This window comes from Piliocolobus tephrosceles, chromosome 11 (genome assembly GCF_002776525.5).
Source record: "Piliocolobus tephrosceles isolate RC106 chromosome 11, ASM277652v3, whole genome shotgun sequence".
Lineage (NCBI taxonomy): Eukaryota > Metazoa > Chordata > Mammalia > Primates > Cercopithecidae > Piliocolobus > Piliocolobus tephrosceles.
Window position 1 is genome coordinate 37,858,209 of NC_045444.1, and position 22,117 is coordinate 37,880,325.

Genomic DNA, 22,117 nt, shown 5'->3' on the forward strand with positions numbered 1-22,117 from the left:
TAACAAATTTCTGACATAAAATTGTAATAATATGACAAAATGAAAAATCAAGGCGGGGAAGAAGAGACATGGTCAGATTCAGAGACAGAAAACAACCAAGGAGAAAAAAATATCAAGAGATAAAGAAATGATATATCCTTAAGTTTTATTTTGATATCTGGGTGATAAATAGTTAGAACCAATAGTTGTCAAGTAACCAGAGTTTGATATCCTACCCTACATACATACATACAAAGCCTATTCTTAATACCTATAAGCAGGTGGCCACTTTAGAATGTCAATAATTTTCAGGGGACAATGGCCATTCCCAGATATCTGCCATAATGACCTTCTTAGGTTCAATCTCTACATTAAATACAAATGTTTATTCATTATCAGATAACAGGACCTAATAAGGTATAAATGTTTGGAAAAAAAAAAGTTCTTCCCCTTCAACCCTCCATCTCAAGGACTTAGTACTGCTGTGGACAAACCAAAACACTGCACATGCTAGATTTCTTTAAGCAGATCTCTTTTTAGAAGAGAACGTTAAGATAATTCATCCCATGACAAATGAAAGTAAAAGCTGCTGCTCCAGATAAAAATAAAAAAAAAAACTTTTAGTACAAATGAGAAGTAAAATTCTGAGTCACCACAATTCTCATATTGCAAATGAAAATAAGCAAGTGCTTACTAAGGGAATGTTTACCAACCAAGAAAATAGTCTGCGAGTTTTCAGATACAATAAAAATTTCACTGCATAACAAATTTTCATCCGAATGCTATCATTTAAAAATGATACTAAATATGAGGGAGACTGTACATAATAAAAAATTTTTAATCCTTCATCAATTCCCCTCATGCTTTTTTAAAATATGAGATTAAACACAGTTCTGAGCTTGCATTAAAAGTCAGTAAGAACTGGAACTACTTCACAAGATACTTCATTGTCAACATTCCTTAACCGGAGGAAACTAAAGAAAGGCCTCCCTGAATGGAACAGAGATCGCCATAACAGGTCTCCATGGTAAAGAACTGCAAATGTTCCACAAGTGCCATAGGGACAGAGAGGTGCTTGTCCTTTAAGCATAGCAGCCACAAACCCATTAAGAAAATAACGCTAAAGGAAGTCTAAAAGCTGAGAGCAACACTTATTACACCAAAAAAGGCAGCAGATGCCAATAAGTCAATATGAAACTTAATCCTAAAAAAGAAGGGATGAGGGAAAAGAATGTTTCAACAATACCAAAATGCCTCAGGAACTAATATCCTTCTCACCCATGGTATTGGACAAATATTGCCAATTAGCTGCTATTTTTATAACAGGAAAAAGACTGTAAGCAAAAACACTTTTAAAAACTTTGTAACTTAGACCAGGCATGCTGGCTCATTCCTATAATCCCAGCACTTTGGGAGGCCAAGGTAGGTGAATCACGTGAGGTCAGGAGTTTGAGACCAGCCTGGACCACATGGTGAAACCCCATTTCTAGAAAAAATACAACAACAACAACAACAAAATTAGCCAGGCATGGTGGTGAGTGCTTCTAATCCCAGCTACTCAGGAGGCTGAGGTAGGAGAACTGCTTGAACCCAGGAGGCAGAGGCTGCAGTGAGCTGAGACTGTACGACTGCACTTCAGCCTGGGTGACCGAGTGAGGCTGTGTCTCAAAAAAGAAAAAATAGTAAAATAATAAAAAACTTTTTAACTTAAACAAAATGAAAAATCAAGGAAGGGGGAGAAGAAAAGTAGTCAGATTCAAGGACAAAAGACAACCAAGGAGGAAGAAAATAACAAGAGATAAATGATATATCCTTAAGTTTCATTTTGATACCTGGGTAATAGATGGTTGGAACTATCACTTGTCAAGTAACTAGAGTTTGATATCCTACCCTACATACTTATAAACGTGGCCTATTCTTTTTTTTTTTTTCTTTTGAGACAGAGTCTTGCTCTGTCGTCCAGGCTGGAGTACAGTGGCACGATCTCAGCTCACTGCAACCTCTGCCTCCCGGGTTCAAGTGATTCTCCTGCCTCAGCCTCCCGAGTAGCTGGGATTACAGGCGTGCGTGCACCACCATGTCCGGCTAATTTTCGTATTTTTAGTAGAGACGGGGTTTCACCATGTTGGTCAGGCTGGTCTCGAACTTCTGACCCTGTGATCCGCCCACCGCAACACCTCTGAGGTCCTTTATTTAAACAAAAGCCATGCTAGAGACACATCCACCTAACCACACTGTTGTGGTATTATGTTGTATATTCACTGGCAGAAAATCATTCTCTTCTTGACTTACTTTCAAATTATACATAAACTTATTAAATGTTATTATTAAGGAATAAAAATATTTTCTGAACTATCGATATCAGCTGATGTGAAACAAAAACAAAATTAATGTCTTTTCTCTTAAATCCTAAAAATCTGCAAGAAATTCCCTTGTATAATGATTTTAACCAATCTGTCATATAATCCATCTGAAATGCCCAAAATAGCTAAGACAATTATAAAACAGTGGGGAAAGAACAGACAATTCAATCCATAGTGATTAGACAACTGAATATTGTCTATTGTCAACTGATTATCCAATTCAATTTCTCTGCAGACCTTATACAAAAAATAATTTCTGGTGGATCAAAGACCTAAATGTGAAAATCAAGAGTTTAGTAAAACCTGCAGAAGAAAATATGAAAAGATCTTTATAACCTCAGGGTGGAGAAGGGTTTCTTTTCCTTATTACAGGTGTGAGCCACCACACTCAGCCCTAAAGCCTTTCTTAAGAAAAATAAAACTAAGGGAGAATGATAAATATCACTAGGTGAAAACTCACATTTTCTTTACAATAAAAGACACCAGAAACAAAAAGAACTAGAATACAGATTTGCAACACACATACCCAACTAAAGATTAGTAGGAAATGTATCTGGAACTCTAAAAATCAATTTTATTTTTCGGTGTTGGTTTTTGGTTTCGTTTTTTTGTTTTGTTTTGTTTGAGAGACAGGATCTGGCTCTGTCACCCAGGCTGGAGTGCAGTGGCGCAATCATGGCTCACTGTAGCCTCAACCTCCCCAGCTCAAGCCATCCTCCCACCTCAATCTCCCAAGTAGCTCGGACTACAGGCACGCGCCACCATGCTCAGCTAATTTTTGTATTTTTTGTAGAGACGGGGTTTCATCATGTGGCCTTGGCTGATCTCGAACTCCTGAGATCAAGCAATCCACCAAGTGCTGGGATTACAGGTGTGAGCTGCTGCACCCTGTCATCAATTTTTAAAAAGTAACCCAATAGAATAATAAAAGTAATGAGCAGGCAATTTATAGAAAAAGAAAACAGAATGATGAAGAAACATATGAAAAGATGCTCATCTTCACTGGCAATGAAGTAGAAATTGAAAATGAAATGAAAACAATGTCTTACTTCATACCTATCAAATAGGCATAAAGAAATGTGACAATGCTCAGCATTAGTGAGGATGTGGAACAACAGGAATTTCACTGCTGACAGGAAGGAAATCAACAAACACTTGGAAGGGCGACTTTGCAAGAGCTACACTTCTTTTTTTTTTTTTTGAGACGGAGTCTCACTCTGTTGCCCTGGCTGGAGTGCAGTGGCACAATCTCCGCCTCCCAGGTACAAGTGATTCTTCTACCTCAGCCTCCTGAGTAGCTGGGATGACAGGCATTTACCACCACACTCAGCTAATTTTTGTATTTCCAGTAGAGACAGGTTTCACCATGTTGGCCAGGCTGGTCTTGAACTCCTAACCTCAGGTGATCTGCCCACCTCAGCCTCCCAAAGTGTTGGGATTACAGGCATGAGCCACCACACCAGGCCAAGAGCTACACTTCTACTGAAGAATTCCTGTTCAAGACAACAACCTTTAAGAATTTTACACTCCGCCAGGCACGGTGGCTCATGTCTGTAATACCAGCACTTTGGGAGGCCGAGGCAGGCGGATCACGAGGTCGGGAGTTGCACACAAGAAAACATAGATAAAAACTTTCAATACAGAGCTGTCTGTAGGTGCAAGAAATTGGAAATAAAGTCATGTTAGTCAATAGGACAACAGATAATGCATATTCATACAGTGGTATAGTATCACACAGCCATTAAAATTAATAACCTAGAGCTACAAACATCAACATGAATAACGCTCGCAAAGAAATGCTATATGGGCCAGGCACGATGACTCATGCCTGTAATCCCAGTGCTTTGGGAGGCCAAGGCAGGCAGAACCTAAGGTCAGGAGTTCAAGACCGGCCTGGCCAACATGGCAAAACCCCATCTCTGCTAAAACATGCAAAACTAGCAGAGCATGGTGGTGCACGCCTATAACCCCAGCTACTCGGGAGGCTGAGGCACAAGAATTGCTTGAACCTGGGAAGTAGGGGTTGCAGTGAGCTGAGATCACACCACTGCACTCCAGCCTGGGCGACAGAGCAAGACTCCGTCTCAAAAAAAAAGAAATGCTGAATGACGAAAGTTGCAGAATGACAATAAGACACTATTTTTAAAAAGTTTAAAAACATCTAAACAATATATAGTATATTTGTAAGTGTAGTATATATACTATTAAAGAGAATTTCCATCTATTTATAGAGTGTTTAACTCTGAGAAAGGAGGAAGAATGGGATCAGGTAGCTGCTAAAAATACTAAAGTATTTCACTGCATCTTGAATGTTCCTTTCTTTAAAAAAAAAGAATCAAGTATATCAAAATATTAGTACTTGACATAATTGCCTGGCAGGAATGGGAGTTCATATTTTGTATTTTATGCTGAAAATATTTCATAGTTTAAAAAGCTACAAAATATATTAGAAAAAACTTGGCTGTTAAGTCTACTGTTCTAATTCAAAACCAAAAAACTTTTTTTTAATCTTACTTTTTTACAAAGATTTTAACTTATTGTACAAAGAGTGGCCTAGTTAAGCAAATGTTATAAATTTGAATGTATAAAATGAATTTATATTATTCTTATGCTATCAGTTATCTATTTTTATATTGGGATTTTTTATAAAATTTCACTGGAGAAAAGGACTGCATGACTGCATTTCACTGGAGAAAGTCCCAAGCTACTTCCTGGTCAACGTCTTCTAACACAGCAAAAGTCAAAAACACAGCAATACACACATTAAAAAGTCGCTTGGAAATGTATTCTCTTAAAAGTTCACAAATCAAACCGCTGCGTCCGCAGTTTTGTAGAGGTAGAATTTGAGCTCAGCTTTGTGGGACACAAGTGTATCTCTAAAGGAAATACCAAGGTTGAAAGGAGCAAACATTTAGCAATGAATGGTAAATAGCACAGAGGCAGAAAACTGGCAACAAAGATTGCCTGGCTTGAGTAAGGGGAAAAAAGATATGCAAACAAGAACCGGAGTTAAGGCTTAGAACAGAAAAGTCATGACTTGAAATCAATGAATAAAGAAATGACATCTTGTCTGTTAACACTAACCACTGTGGCCCCGTCCCCCATGTTTCACTTTCCCCTTGGAATTCTACGAGAATGGCTACTCCAACCAGGCTCCACCTCAAGACCCCTATACCCCCTAATACTTGAGCCCCAGTTGGGGAGAAAAGGTGGGATATAAGGATATTTTCTTTTTTCCCCTCAGAACACATCAAAGAAATCTTATTAAACAAAACAAAAAAATGAACCTAGATTTGAGGAATTCCAATAAAATGTTTAAAGAGCTCTAATACTACCAAATCTGGTATATTCTTCAGCGTTTGTAGGTTCTGATGCCAAGAAAAGATAGGAATTTGCCAAGAGTTCCCTACTTCCTAGCCTTTGACCTGCTTCCATTTGACAATTCACGTATCATCATCAATTCATGAGTGCCTTCCTAAGACACCCTGATCCATCCTTTTCTCAGCCTCTAAGAAAAGGATTCCTTCCTCGTATGAATGTCAGAAAGACTGCTCACGCTTAAGCAAGACTCTTCACCTACCAAAAGAGATTAATCTTTAAAGGCCTTTAATCATACAATGAGCATATCATACACTAGCAAAAGGTGGTTACTTCCTGTTGTGAAAGTGCTATCAGAGAAGGGGGGAAGGAGGCTGGGCACAGTGGCTCACGCCTGTAATCCCAACACTTTGGGAGGCCGAGGCGGGCAGATCACTTGAGGGCAGGAGTTCAAGACCAGCCTGGCCAACATGGTGAAACCCCCATCTCTATTAAAAATACAAAAATTAGCCGGGTGTGGTGGTGCGCACCTGTAGTCCCAGCTACTTGGGAGGCTGAGGCAGGAGAACTGCTTGAACCCAGGAGGCAGGGTTGCAGTGAGCCAAGATCAGGCCACTGCACTCCAGCCTGGGAGACAGATCCGTCTCAAAAAAAAAAAAAAGAAAAGAAAAAAGAAAAGGTGGGTGGGAAGGAGAGGATAGTGTCAACACCTTCTCAGAGAAAGCTCCTATCTGAAAGTCCTTGTCTTTTCTTCAGGGACTATGTTTTAAATAAAGAGAGAATGTAAAGTTTCTTGTATATTCCTGGCACTATACTTATCGTACTAAACTACAATTCTTATGTCTGTATGTTTCCTTCATTAGACTGACAGTTCCTTGAAGGCAGGAACTCACAGTCTATTTATTCATTTTGTGTTCGTAGATTAACACAATGCTTGACACAGTAATTATTCATTATATGTCTGCTGAATGAAGAGTGAACAAAGGAATGACCAAAAAAAAAAAAAAAAGTAATAAAAATCTGACTGAATCAAGGAGAACAAGTGAAAAAGACAATGACAATGTAAAGTAACATTCCTGTAGCTATCTCAAGCCAAATTAATGACTTGCTGTGTGTGTGTGTGTGTGTGTGTGTGTGTGTGTGTATGTATTTTTTCTTTTGAGATGGAGTCTTGCTCTGTTGCCAGGCTGGAGTGCAGTGGAGAGATGTCGGCTCACTGCAACCTCCACCTCCTGGGTTCAAGCAATTCTCCTGCCTCAGCTTCCCGAGTAGCAGGCACTACAGGCACACGCCACCATGCCTGGTTAATTCTTTGCATTTTGGTAGAATGCAAAAAACAGGGTTTCACCATGTTGGTCAGGCTGGTCTCGAACTCCCGACCTCAGGTGATCCACCCACCTCGGCCTCCCAAAGTGCTGGGATTACAGGTATGAGCCACCGCGTCTGGCCCTTGCTTTGTATTAACGATTTGAAATGAAACGTTTTAAGATATGAAAAACGCAACATGTAATTTTCCTTCTATGATATATGTGCAAGTCCAACTTGAGCTCCTTAGTATTTCATTTTACTTTTTCTAATGCCATTCTCTTGTCTAGAAGTTGCACGAGGGCCTCAAATGCATTCTTTCACCCTTAAAATGCCTTTGGGGTCCTGAATTCAGTCATGCTTAAGCTAATATGTAACTACTTGAAGCTCTGGCTTATGGCATTGGCCATAAAATAATCTAGACACAGTTTTTTTTTTTTTTTTTTTTTTTTTTTTGAGATGGAGTCTTGCTCTGTCACCCAGGCTGGAGTGCAGTGGCGTGATCTCAGCTCACTGCAACCTCTGCCTCCAGGGTTCGAGCAATTCTCCTGCCTCAGCCTCCTGAGTAGCTGGGATTACAGGCGCGTGCCACCACGCCCGGCTAATATTTTTTGTATTTTTAGTAGAGACTGGATTTCACCATGTTGGTCAGGCTGGTCTCGAACTCTTGACCTCGTGATCCGCCTGCCTCAGCCTCACAAAGTGCTGGAATTAGAGGCGTGAACTGTTTTTGTTTTTTAATCTCAACAGCAGTGCCTCCTTTACAACTGTGGGACTAAACTGTGATCCACTAAACCATGCTGGAGCCTCGGGAGCCAGGCAGGGAAAGGTTTAGAACAGAACAGGCAGAGTAACTCTGCCTACTTCCACGAGAGAATTTTTCCATCAGAAAACAATCAACTTCCAAGAAAGATTTATCTTTTTTTATTTATTTTTTTTTTTATTTTTATTATACTTTAACTTCTAGGGTACATGTGCATAACGTGCAGCTTTGTTACATATGTATACTTGTGCCATGTTGGTGTGCTGCACCCATCAACTCGTCAGCACCCATCAATTCATCATTTATATCAGGTATAACTCCCCAGTGCAATCCCTCCCCCCTCCCCCCTCCCCATGATAGGCCCCAGTGTGTGATGTTCCCCTTCCCGAGTCCAAGTGAGCTCATTGTTCAGTTCCCACCTATGAGTGAGAACATGCGGTGTTTGGTTTTCTCTTCTTGTGATAGTTTGCTAAGAATGATGGTTTCCAGCTGCATCCATGTACCTACAAAGGACGCAAACTCATCCTTTTTTATGGCTGCATAGTATTCCATGGTATATATGTGCCACATTTTCTTAATCCAGTCTGTCACTGATGGACATTTGGGTTGATTCCAAGTCTTTGCTATTGTGAATAGTGCCGCAATAAACATACGTGTGCATGTGTCTTTGTAGTAGCATAATTTATAATCCTTTGGGTATATACCCAGTAGTGGGATGGCTGGGTCATATGGTACATCTAGTTCTAGATCCTTGAGGAATTGCCATACTGTTTTCCATAATGGTTGAAACAGAAAGATTTATCTTAAAGAGTTCATGGTTTTTAAGTTTTAAAATCATTTGTCTAATTCTATTTTGCACCTTCTGTTTTATTTCATTAGAACAGAACCGAAGTGTTCTTTTAAAAGCAATTTTTTAAAAGTACAGGTTGCACAAAGGTAGTATGATTCAAAGAAAAGAATAAATATTGCAATGAAGTGTTCCAAAAGGAAACAGTGAGCCTCAGAGTGACGTTTCCCAGATTTATGCCAGTCACCTGTATTCATCCACCAAGAAAAAAGTTGAATGAAATAAGGAACACACATATTTGAACTATTTCCATATATTATTTGACTCAAACACATTTTTTAAAATGGCTTAGAGATTACACAACGTACCAGAATAGGGCAGTTTCTACAGTTTCCTAATAACCAAATGTTAACTACGAAACAGGTGAATTACTGCCCAAGATGTGCTGTATTCTTGTGAGTCCCCCTGCCCCAACCCCACTTCCAAGTTCTAAAAATTTACCTTAGTTCTGTTAACTAAGGCTACAAAAAGAAACAAAAAACAAACCTGTAGTCCCAGCTACTCGGGAAGGGAAAACGGACGTGGAGGCTGAGGCGAGAGGAATTCTAGTCGCACCTGGGCAACATAGTGAGACTCAGACTCTCAAAAATACATACATGTATGTCTGTCTGTTTTAGTGTTACTCAAATTTCCAAAATAATTTCGTACATATCTTGTCCATGTTTTTCCCATTCTATAGTCACTCAGATCAGCGCTTTATGACCGCAACAAGTAAAATACTTGTTGTTCTGGAGTGTTTTGAGACTCAAGATTTCCTTTTCATACTCTAAAACAGACTATCTCCTAGCACCTGTACAATCTTTGCAATCCGGGGATGAAGAGCAACACCTTTACAACTGCAATAAATCTTAAAACTACCCTATCATAGGGACTGAATGCAAGAGTAATATAAATAATGGGAAGTAAGTTCTTCCTATCCAATGCGGCTGTCAAGGTGTGAAGTGTGTGGTGCTGGGCTTCTCCAGACAGCAGGATCTCCACTGCTGCATCATCTTCAAAAAACAATGGGGCAGAGAGAGAGAGATAACTAGCTGTCGAACGAGCAGGAAGTTTTTAATCACCAACTACACAATTACTTAATCAGTCCAGTCTGCAGCGAGCCCTAGGCTCTTCCCAAATCCTACGCTTGGCAGGGAGAACGGCCCTTTGAGCGTCCCCAAACTCACGCGGCAGGAAGCACTCCCCAAATCGCTAGCGACGCGCCGAGGTTGCCCCCAGAAAAATCCCAACGTCGAAGTAGCAGACGGCACCGCCCCTCCCCTCCTACGCTTGGCTTCCTAGTCCGAAGTCGCTACCGCCCACTTTCTAGCTGGACAAACAGCATTCCCGGGCCGGGCACAACACTCACCCACGTCTTGCTCGAAGGGGTTGGCGGTGAACAAAGGCATCTCGCCGGCGCCCGAGCCCTACTCGCTGCTGTCTAGGTGAGACTCCGCAACTGCTCCCCGCCGGGTGACCCGCGGCCACGGCTCCCTAGACCGCTCCGCTTCGGCCTCCGTCCCCGCACTTCCGCCACCGCACCTGCCCGGCTCCTGCCTGACAGGCCGGCTCGGAGTCCACCCTTCGACCCCCCGCTCCTGTCCCAACTTTTCTTCCGGGGCAAGATCCCTCCGACCACGGGCGTCCTCCCAAGGCCTTTGTCGCTGCCCCAGTCCCAGACTTTTGTCGGGGTCAGGCGGCCGCTACGGCCACCTTTCCAGCGCTAGGACCCCGGCGAGCCACGGAGCCGGGGACCTTCGGAGCCGGAAGTAGTCCCGCCTGGAACTGGACGACCCCGGAAGCTGCAGTGCTGGCGGCGGCGCGGCAGGGGGCGCGGTTACCTGTGGTTTTTCGCGTTGGACGCCGGCTCTGAGGGCCAGGTTCTTGTCACGAATTTAGTTCGTTCCAGAGCGGCAGGACTCGTAGCTAGAGAACAAGGAGCCACGATGCGTACGCGTTGCAGTCCTGTTTCCCTAGAAACGGAGCCGCCGGCGCGGAGGTGGCTTTGAGATTCTGCGAAAGACCTGACTGCTCTAGAACACTTACTGTGTTGCACCCTCCCTGGCGCCCAATCCAAACCCCGTCGGAATAACCACCGGGGACAGCGGTGTCGAAATAACTACGCCTAACTTTTCGTTTTCCATTGTGTCCCCCCATAAAAACACTGCTGAACCCCGGGAATCGAAAGGCGAAGCAGGCATACTCCCTGCCTTAAGAGAATTTTATAGGGGCAGTGCATAACGTACATGATGGTGTATGGCGATTCGGATAGTAGTACGAGTCATAAACTCAAATTCCCATAGGATCCAGGCAGGTATTTAAATGAATGCAAAAGCCCAAGCACCCTTCCTACCCACATAGTCTCTGCTCCTCTTAGAAAACTGTTGTAATGATTATGTTGCCTGTCTCTCTCCTCCTCATTAGATTATAAACTCCCCGATGAGTTTTAGTCACTACTATATCCCCAGCGTCTAAAACAGTGTCCCAAGTAATAGGTGCTCAATACTTTTCGAATGAAGCTGTAACTTTCTAACCGAACAGTGTATATCTAAAGATGTCAACTATTGGCAAATTTCAGCCATTTGTTGAAATGTGGGTCCTACTAGAGTTTGCAATTTTTTAACGATTTTTAAATGTTGAGAATTACTCCAACATTTTAAATAACGGGATTAATCAAAACCATTTTACAATCTCCAGTATAAAGACCTGATACTATAAAGAGAGAGCTCATACACATTCAGAAAGGTGGTTGCATTTTATAAAGTTAGGGGCACAAATGAGAAGGAATCGTGTAGGTGAAGGGGCTGTTATTCATAGAATGTTGAACCTAGGATGTTCAAGATAAATTGGGAGGGTGGGCATGGTGGCTCACGCCTGTAATCCCAGCACTTTGGGAAGTCAAGGCGGGCAGATTGCTTGAGGCCAGGAGTGCAAGACCAGCGTGGCTAACATGGCGAAAACCCATCTCTATTAAAAATACAAAAATTAGCCAGGCATGATGGCACAGGCCTGTAATGCCAACTTCTTGGGAGGCTGAGGCACGAGAATCGCTTGAGCCCAGGAGGCAGAGGTTACAGTGAGCCAAGATCAGGCGACTGCGCTCGAGCCTGGGCAACACAGCAAGACTGTCTCAAAAAAAAAAAAAGTTGGAGATTTTTTGGACAGATAAATAATTTTTGTCTAAGACTTAGTGGTGGAATGGAAAACAAGGCTAACTAGGGATAAGAAGAAACAGACTGAGAAGAATTGTAAAGGGCAAGCTGGGAAATTTTTATTTTAAGGCACTCAATAATTATTTAAGGATATTGAGTAGCAGAATAGTATAATTTTTTTTTTTTTTTTGAGACGGAGTCTCGCTCTGTCACCAAGGCTGGAGCGCAGTGGTGAGATTTCAGCTCACTGCAAGCTTCGCCTCCTGGGTTCACGCCATTCTCCCACCTCAGCCTCCTGAGTAGCTGGGACTACAGGCGACCGCCACCACGCCTGGCTAGTTTTGTTTTTGTATTTTTAGTAGAAATGGGGTTTCACCACGTTAGTCAGGATGGTCTCGATCTCCTGACCTCGTGATCTGTCTGCCTCGGCCTCCCAAAGTGCTGGGATTACAGGCGTGAGCCACCACGCCCGGCCGCAGAATGGTATAATTTTAAAAAGAGTTTTCAGAATATAGTCTGACATCAGTGTGCATGCCACATATAAACAAGCATACCTAGTCAGAACAGTTTAAGAGGCTATATACTTGAAACTGTAAGAGGAAATATTGTGGAGAGGCTTGTATTAAGAGCAGGAGACTGTCAGGTGTGGTGGCACATGCCTGTAATCCCAACTACTTGGGAGACTGAGGCAGGAGGATCGCTTTGAGCCCAGGAGTTGGACACCAGCCTGGACAACATAGCAAGACCCCAATCGCAATTGGAAAAAAAAAAAAAAAAAAGCAAGCCAGGCAAGGTGGTTCATACCTGTAATCCCAGCACTTTGGGAGGCTGAGTTGGATGAATTGCTTGAGCCCAGGAGTTCCAGACCAGTCTGCACAACGTGGCAAAACCCCATCTGTACAAAAAATACAAAAATTAACCAGGTGTGGTTGTGCACGCCCGGCTACTTGGGAGGCTGAGGTGGGACGATCACCTGAGCCCAGGATTTCAAAGATACAGTGAGCTATGATTGTGCCACTGCACTGCAGCCTGGGTGAAAGAGTGAGACCCTGTCAAAAAATAAAATGAAATAATTTTTTAAAAAGAGCAGAAAGCTGAGGATTTGCCTTTGGAAAGCATTCATTTTTATTTTTATTTGTTACTATTTTTTCAAGACATGTTCTTGCTCTGTCGCTCAGCCTGGAGTGCAGTGGTGCGATCTCGGCTCAATGCAGCCTCTGCCTCCCACGTTCAAGTGATTCTCCTGCCTCAGCTTCCCATGTAGCTGGGACTACAGGCGCGGGCCACCATGTCTGTCTAATTTTTCTATTTTTAGTAGGGATGGGGTTTCACCATGTTGTCCAGGCTGGTCTCAAACTCCTGACCTCAAAGTGATCTACCCGCCTCGGCCTCCCAGAGTGCTGGGATTACAGGCATGAGCCACCGCTCCTGGCCACATTCATGTTTTAAAAAGACTCTTTTAATTCCTCCTCTTTAAAAGCAAGTATACTCAAGGATCTATAGGTATTTTTTTTTTGTATGTATATACTCAGTTCCTCAGTGAGTTCCTCTAATTAACAAAGTTTTTTTTTTTTTAGTCTTTTGTAATTAACATTTTTAATAGTCACCAGGAGCCAGACCCTGTGTTAGAAACAAGAGGATACAAAAATTGTTCACTGTTGCTTCATCTTAGGAAGTAATGGGGCAGATGAAGTAATGGGGCAATTAAAAAATATTTTAGTGGCAGCCCACAAATTCTGGTGTGCAAAGAATTTGAAAACCACTTTACAAACAAACAAACAAAAAACCTGGAGGCTTGGTGGCATGCACCAGCTACTTTGGAGGATGAGGCAGAAGGATTGCTTGAGCTAGGGTGGTCAAGGCGCAGTGATCTGTGATCATGTCACTGCACCCCAGCCTAGATGACAGAGGGAGACCCTGTCTCAAAAAGAAGCAAAAAAAAAAAAAAAAAAAAAAAGAAGAAGAAGAAAAAGAAAATATTTTATTCACCTTATTCATCTGTCTTTATCTTTTTTTTTTTTTTTTTTTGGAGACAAAGTCTCTCTCTGTCACTTGGGCTGGAGTGCAGTGGCACAGTTATACCTCATTGCAGCCTCAAACTCCTGAGCTCAAGCTCCCGCCTCAGCCTCCAAAGTAGTTGGGGCTACAGGTATACACCACTGACCCTAGCTCTTTTTTTTGTGTGTGTGTGTAGAGACAGGTCTCACTATGTTGCCCAGGCTGTTTACCTTTATTGATTCCTTCTCTAATGCTCTTCGTCTTTAAAATGTCGATCCAAGTTTCTGACCTGCATCATTTTCTTTCTCTCTCAAGGATTTTTAACATTCCTTGCAAGGCAAGTGTACTGGTGAAATTCCCTCAAATTTTGTTTGCCTGAGAAAGTCTTTCTCCCTCACTGTTGAAGGATAATTTCACTGGATACAGAATTCTAGGTGAGTGGTGTGGTTTTTCTTTCAATACCTCAAAGATTTCACTTTTCTCTCCTCTTGCTTGCACAATTTCTGAAGAGAAGTCTAATGTAATTCTTATCCTTATTCCTCTGTAGGCAAAATATGTTTTTTTTTTTTCTCCTTTTTGCTTCTTTCAAGATTTTCTGTCTCATGATTATGGTTAGGTGCAGATTTTTTGGTGTTTATACTGCTTAGCGTACTCTGAGCTCCTGGATCTGTGGTTTTGTATCCATCGTTAATTTGGGGAAATTCTCAGTCATTGTTGTTTCAGATTTTCTTCTTTTCTTCTCCCTTTGGTATTTCTGTTATGTATATATTACATCTTTTGTAATTCTCCTGCCATTTTTGGATATCTGATTTTTTCTTTTTTTCTCTTTGCATTTCAGTTTTAGAAGTTTTTTTCCCCCAATTTTAGAAGTTTCTATTTATATTCCTTCAAGCTCAGCTTCTTTGTCTCTGAAGTTTATTGATGGAGCCCATCAAAGACATTCTTCCTTTCCGTTAGTGTTTTTTATCTCTAGCATTTCCTTTTGATTCTTTCTTAGAGTTTCTATCATTCTACTTACACTACCCATCTGTTCTTGCATAATGTCTACTTTTTTCCATTACAGCCCTTAACATATCAATCACAGTTAATATAAATTCTTTGTATGATAATTCTATTATCCATATTATAATAATATTCTTGCTATACCTGATTCTGATTCTGATGTTTGCTCTGTATTTTCAAACCGTGTTTTTTGTCTTTCATTAAGTGTTGTCTTTTTGGTGAAAGCTGGACAACATTTACTGGGTAAAAGAAACTGAAATAAACAGGCCTTAATATGAGGTTTTATGGTTATCTGGCTAGGGATTAGGCTGTGTTTACTGCTTGCTATAGCATTAAGTGTCAAAGGCTGATTTCCCTGTTTTTGTCTCCTCTGTTGTCTTTGGGTTCCTGAGACTTAAATAAGATCTGAGAGTAGGTCTCAATTCTTTAATGAGCCTGTGCCTCTGCTATGAACTTCACAAGTGCTTTCTGGCCATGCGTGGTGGCTCATGCCTGTTATCTCAGCACTTTGGGAGGCTGAGATGGGAGGATAACTTGAGCTCAAAATTTGAAGACCAGCCTGGGCAACATAGCAAGACCCTGTCTCTACAAGAAATTTTAAAAAAAGAAAGAAAAAAGCTGGGTATGGTGGTACATACCTGCAGTCCCAGCTACTTGGGAAGCTGAGGTGTGTTGATCACTTGAGCCCAGGAGATGAGGGCTCCCTAGTGAGCCGTGATCGCACCACCTAAACACTCCAGCCTGAGTGACGCAGTGAAACCCTATCTAAAACAAAACAACCGCCACCACAACAACAAAAACATAGGTGCTTTCTGCCCCTCTCCCCCTACCTACCTCCCCATCTGCAGTCTCCAGTTTCGGTGAGACAAGAAGGCTTAGGGGAAGCTGGAGTTGAGAATTTCCTTTCCACCAGCTACGTTAGGCTCTGGTAAAACCCTAATTGGTTAGGCTCGGGTCAAATAGTTTCTCTTGAGGATGCTCTTTAAGAACATAATTCTGTGGGATAATTCAAAATAATTCCTTTTCCTCTCCCCCTTCCAGAAACACACAGTGATTTCTCTTACTGTGAACCAGATTGAATTCCTGGAGGTAAAACTCACAAAAGTGTAGGGACCCTTCAATAACTAGGCCACGCTGGAGTTTTTAACTCTCAGACTTGTCTACCCTGAGCCTCCAGCAATTTGTCAATGGCAGTTCAGGTTTTCCACCCCAACCACTGGTCCCCAAGGACGTTTCTGCTCCAATAAGTTGTGATCCTCTGCATCTATCTGTCTGCCTCTCCAATTTTGAGGGCAGTAATTTGCCCTGTGACCTTAACTCTCTATTGGGTATAAAATGCCCAGGAATAAATGCTTGGTGCCGTGAAGTAAAACCAGCACTCAGGCAAAAGTTTAATTCTCTCGACAAGGCAATTTACTTCTGCAGAAGGGTGCCACTTGGGTCAATCAAGATCACAAGAGCCGGGCGCGGTGGCTCAAGCCTGTAATCCCAGCACTTTGGGAGGCCGAGACGGGCGGATCACGAGGTCAGGAGATCGAGACCATCCTGGCTAACACAGTGAAACCCCGTCTCTACTAAAAATACAAAAAAAACTAGCCGGGCGACGTGGCGGGTGCCTGTAGTCCCAGCTACTTGGGAGGCTGAGGCAGGAGAATGGTGCAAACCTGGGAGGCAGAGCTTGCAGTGAGCTGAGATCCGGCCACTGCACTCCAGTCCAGGCGACAGAGCGAGACTCCGCCTCAAACAAAACAAAAAAAAAACCAAAAAAAGATCACAAGAGCACAGAGAACAAAGGAGACCAGGGGGTTTTTGTCCTTAACGCAGTCCCTATCTCTGTGTCACTCCTCCATGGGCTGGGGTGGGACTGCACAATCTGAGCTGACCCGATTGGCTACTTGTACATATTTTCCTAAATATAGAAGGGGAGGGGGAGGGGAGGTACAGAGGTGGAGCGTGTGGGATGTGCAGTTTCGGGGGAACAATTGGTACAGGTAACAAGGGAACAGATGTGAGTTATTGATTAGAGCTGATGGGAAGTGGGTAGACTGTTTATGGTAACTAGGGGCAAGGAAGAACAAGAAAGTTGAGTTTGAGAACAAAGGATAAGGAAGTTAACAGGCTAAACCCTTTGAAAAGAAACTCAGAAAGATTTATTGTACCTTACACTCTGGTGGATCCAAGAAGAGTTGTTGATTTTTACTTTGTTCAGTTGTTTTCGTTGTGTGGATAGGAGTGGTGACTTCTAAGCTTCCGTGCCTGATTAGAACCCAGGAATCAGCTCCCTTTTTTCTATCTCTCTCTCTCTGTTGTTTTTTTTAACACGGGATGTCACTCTGTCACCCAGGCTGGAGTGCAGTGTGGCACAATCTCAGCTCACTGCAACCTCAACCTCCTGAGTTTAAGAGATCCTTCTACCTCAGCCTCCTGAGTAGCTGGCACTACAGGCATGCATCACCATCCCCAGCTAGTGTGTGTGTGTGTGTGTGTGTGTGTGTGTGTGTGTGTGTGTGGAGATGGAGTCTTGCTCTGTTGCTCAGGCTGGAGTGCAGTGGTGCGATCTTGGCTCACTGCAACTTCTGCCTCCCTGGCTTAAGTGATCCTCCTGCCTCAGCCTCCCAAGTAGCTGGGACTACAGGCTTGTGCCACCACGCCCAGCTAATTTTTGTATTTTTAGTAAAGACAGGGTTTCACCATGTTGGCCAGGCTGGTCTTGAGCTCTTAGGCTCAAGTGATCTGCCCCACTTCACCTCCCCAAAGTGCTAGAACTGCAGGCATGCACTACCACACCCAGCCCTTTCTATCTCTTTTCTATTATAAGTGCCACAGTGTTTTAGAACAGCATACTGGAAACCTTGGAATAAACTCTGACTTTGCTCTGATTTTCCCATTTTTTAAATTTTTAATTAAATTTTTAATTTTTTAGATTTCCTTTTTCAAATTTTGTTTTTGCTGGTTTTTCTCTTTCTTTTGGCATTGCCTCCATTGTAGCATAGGCTTCCATTTCCTCCATGCCTTCCAATTGCTTCCTTTTGAAACAGAGTGCCCAAAGTTGGGGGTGAGAAGAGGCTGGAGTCTACTTTATACTCTATTAACCAAGTTAAATACCCATAAGGCTGCATCCTTCCTAGAGAGGGAGGCTTTTTTTTCTAGTCGTCAAAAGAAATCATGTGGGCCAGCCTACCCCTGCACTCAACAGTCTACTTAATATCCTGAAATACCGCTTTTATGATTTTATTCTCTTCCTTGAGAATCTAGTGGATTTTGCCTGCCATAAAAAGGTCAAGCTGGGGTGTCACTGTCTCTGGTAAATGACTTGTTTTCCCTATCTAACAGGCTTATTTTCTATAGCTTAAACCATCAGTTTTTGGAGTCACATAAAATTTCAAATCACAGCTCTGCTACTGACTATGTAAGTTTGAACAAATACTTAAGTGTTCGGGACTTCAGTTTTCTTTCTTTTCTTTTTTTTTGAGATAGAGTTTCGCTCTTGTCGCCTAGGCTGGAGTGCAATGGCACGATCTCAGCTCACTGGAACCTCCGCCTCCCGGGTTCAAGCAATTCTCCTGCCTCAGCCTCCTGAGTAGCTGGGATTACAGGCACCTGCCACCATGCCCAGCTAACTTTTTGTAGTTTTAGTAGAGATAGGGTTTCACCATGTTGGCCAGGCTGGTCTTGAACTCCTGACCTCGGGTGGTCTGCCTGCCTCAGCCTTCTAAAGTAGTAGGATTACAGGCGTGAGCCACCACATCTGGCCCTTTAACTATATACTTTATTATTTATTTATTTATTTTGTATTTTGAGACAGAGTCTCAAAAGATAAATAAAACATTTAATATACATAAAATATATTAAATTTAAAAATACTTTATTTATTTACATTTTGAGACAGTCTTACTCCATCACCCAGGCTGGAGTGCAGTGGTGTGATCTCAGCTCACTGCAGCTTTGACCTCCGGGGCTTAAATGGTCCCCCACCTCAGACCCCCAAGTAGCTGGGACTATAGGCACACGCCACCATGCCTGGCTAATTTTTGTATTTTTTGTAGAGATGGGGTCTCACTATGTTGTCCATCTGGTGTTGCATTCCTGGGCTCAAGCAGTCTGCCCACCTTGACCTCCCAAAGTGCTGGGATTACAGGCATGAGCCACCACACCTGGCTACTATATACTTTATAAGATTGCTGTGAAGATTAAATGGGGTTATGAGAGCTTTTTATATAGTAAAGACTCAGTAGCACTCACTATAGTACAATAGAAGTTTTTTTGCGGTGATGGATGTGTTTTTTGTTTTTGTTTTTGTTTTTGTTTTGAGAAGGAATCTCGCTCTGTTGCCAGGCTGGAGTGCAGTGGCATGATCTTGGCTCACTGAAACCTCTGCCTCCCGGATTCAAGCAATTGTCCTGCCTCGGCCTTCTGAGCAGCTGGCACTACAGGCGCCCGCCACCACGCCCAGCTAATTTTTTGTATTTTTAGTAGAGACGGGGTTTCACCAGGTTGGCCAGGATTGTCTTGCTCTCTTGGCCTTGTTATCCACCCGCCTCAGCCCCTCAAAGTGCTGGGATTACGGGCATGAACCACCGCGCCCAGCCGGGTATGTTTTATATTGACGTTGCTCAATACAAATACCAATAGGCACATGTGACTGTTGATCACTTGAAATGTAACTAGTGCAACTGAGGAACTGAATTTTTAATTTTATTTCATTTTAAATGCAAATACCCACATGTGGCTGCCTAGTAGCTAGTGTAATAGAGTGCTCTATACCGTACTTGAAAATCAGTTGAAGGAGAAATAGGAGTGTTTTCCATCTCTGTTATTATGCTTTATGATATTTCACTTTCCAAAAATGCATGCTTTCTTCTTTCACCTGTCTCCATCTTTTATCTCTTTTCATTTTTCACATCTGGAAATTTAAGAATCCATTCAACAGCCCCTCTTCTCCAGAAGTATTCCTCGGTTGATCCCAATCTACATGTTTTTCACGTTTCTGAAACTTTTTTTTTTTTTTTTTAAATGGAGGAGTCTCGCTCTGTCGCCCAGGCTGGAGTGCAGTGGCGATCTTGGCTCACTGCAAGCTCCACCTGCCGGGTTCCCGCCATTCTCCTGCCTCAGCCTCTGAGTAGCTGGGCCTTACAGGCACCCGCCACCGTGCCTGGCTAATTTTTTGTATTTTTAGTAGAGACGGGGTTTCACCATGTTAGCCAGGATGGTCTCGATCTCCTGACCTTGTGATCCGCCCGCCTCGGCCTCCCAAAGTGCTACAATTACAGGCATGAGCCACTGCGCCCTGCTGCTGAAAGTTTTATTGAACATGGGCCAACATTGCACTGGTTAGCACTTAATATTCTTCTAACCTATCTTGTGTGATTGTTGGAACTTCCCAAGAGCACAGTATCAGGATCTTTGTGGCTTTTCATTCTGTGTCCTCCCTTTCAAAAGCAATTAGCCCATTACTTAGAATACTGTAAACACTGATTTGTATCTCCCCAACATTCACATGTTGAAATCCAATTCCCAGTAAGGTAGTATTTGAAAGTGGGATTTGGGGGAGGTAATTAGGTAATGAGAGTGGAATCCTCATGAATAGAATTAATGCCCTTATAAGAAGAGGTCAGAAACCTCTCTTGCTCTCTTTACTTCATGTTAGGACACAATGAGAAGTCAGCAGTTTGCAGTCAAAAGAGAGTCCTCTCTAGATCCTGACCAGGCTGACACAGCAATCTGTGACTTCCAGCCTCCAGAACTGTGAGAAATAAGTTGCTGTTATTTATAAGACACCCAGTCTATGGTACTTTGTTATAGCAGCCAGACCTGACTAAAACACACTGAATAACCCCATGTTTGATTGATTACCTGTCCTTTACTTCTCTAATCCATTCCTCTTGCCTTCCAATTCCCGCTACCATTCTCTAGAAGTTGGCTGAAAGGAACAAAGAGCACCTGATCAGTTATCTAATAACATTTATTACCTTTTTATTTCCTACATTGTGTTACTTTATCTCTCTCACTCCTGCATGATGAATAAGATCATTTTTTTCAGAGGCATTACACTTTTCACACTTTATTTACTAAATATTGGTTACCTACCATGTCCAAAATACTAGCAGTAGGGGCAAGGGTTGATGAGAGGGGAGGCATGAAAATAACATAATCACTGCCCTCAATGACTCATATTCAGGTGAGGAGAAAATGATTTATAAAAGTAGTTAATGGAAGAGAATACATAGGAATAAGGGGAATTCGGTGTGGAGGCCGAGTGTAGAGTAATGGTATTTTGCTTTGTACCCATTGGAAATTATATTTTAATGCCTAGTTGAGGGTAGTTAGCCCAACGAATTTGATGTTGGGTACCATCTAGAAAAAAGTCATTTTGGAAATCAGCTTATGAAAAAGGTAATATGAGAAAGTAAAACATAAGCAGAAATGGTAATAGAATTGATTGGTTAGGTGAAATTTGAAGGGAAAAAATGTACAAATTCAGGAAATTGTATGCATACATGTGTTGTTTTAAAAAACCCAAAAACCTTCTGCTAGGCATGGTAGCCTATACCTGTAGTCCTAGCTATTCTGGAGGCTGAGGTGGGAGGATCGCCTGCAGGAGGTCAAGTCTGCAGTGAACTGTGATCACGCAACTGCACGCCAACGTGGATGACACAGCAAGACCCTGTCTCAAAAAAAAAAAAAAAAAAAAAAATCCCAAACCAAAAAACTTCAAGGAAGGCTATGTTAAAAACCCATAGATCCTTAGCCAGGCATTGTGGTGCTTTCTTGTAGTCTCAGCTACAGGGGAGGATCACTTGAATCCAAGAGTTTGAGCCTAGCCTGGGCTACATAGTAAGATCCCTACCAAAAAAAAAAAAAAAAAAGAATTCCCACAGCTCCAAAGGCCTGGCTTCACAGGACTCCTAGTGGACCTGGTTCATTCTATTCAGTAACTATTTTTACTGGCAATTCAGTTCAAGAGTACTATAACTTGTATGGATGGATCAGCTGAATTTTTACTTCATAATTTATTCGAAACTCTGTTATTACTCTTTGTTCATTTTCCTTTGTCATCATCATTACCACACTCTGCACAGTAGGTGGCAACAGTGCTTCACTCCCAGAATCAACTGAACGGCCAAAACAGAGGCAAACATTGAAACAAATTTCAGGATCCTAATTTGGCCAAAAATAAAAACATTGCCTTATAAGGTCATGTCAGTAATATGCCATTATAATAAGCCAATTATTATATATTATATATGCAAAATTGTTATATATTCTACATTCAGTGTTTAATAAAAATTCATATGTTGAATAATTCATTTTGCCAGTGAATGTCAATGAACCAGGATGTGCTATCTTAAAAATTAATACTCACTTAATCTTTATTATGATAATATAATAAATTGTCTCCTTTATAGTTTAA

The 22,117-nt window shown here is 42.1% G+C and overlaps 1 protein-coding gene and 1 long non-coding RNA gene across 2 annotated transcripts in view; one reads left to right on the forward strand and one right to left on the reverse strand.

Moving 5' to 3' along the window:
• Positions 1-10,321, reverse strand: part of STAM2 (signal transducing adaptor molecule 2) — a 56,532-nt gene extending 46,211 nt beyond the window's left edge. The window contains exon 1 of the mRNA XM_023217439.2: positions 9,924-10,321. Within this exon, the coding sequence (XP_023073207.1) occupies positions 9,924-9,963 (40 nt within the window). The 5' untranslated portion in view covers positions 9,964-10,321. The remainder of the gene's footprint in view (positions 1-9,923) is intronic.
• The window catches only part of LOC111546114, a 54,788-nt gene continuing 42,515 nt past the window's right edge, over positions 9,845-22,117 (forward strand). The window contains exons 1-2 of the long non-coding RNA XR_002732647.2: positions 9,845-9,999; positions 14,020-14,138. This is a non-coding gene — a long non-coding RNA (uncharacterized LOC111546114). The remainder of the gene's footprint in view (positions 10,000-14,019; positions 14,139-22,117) is intronic.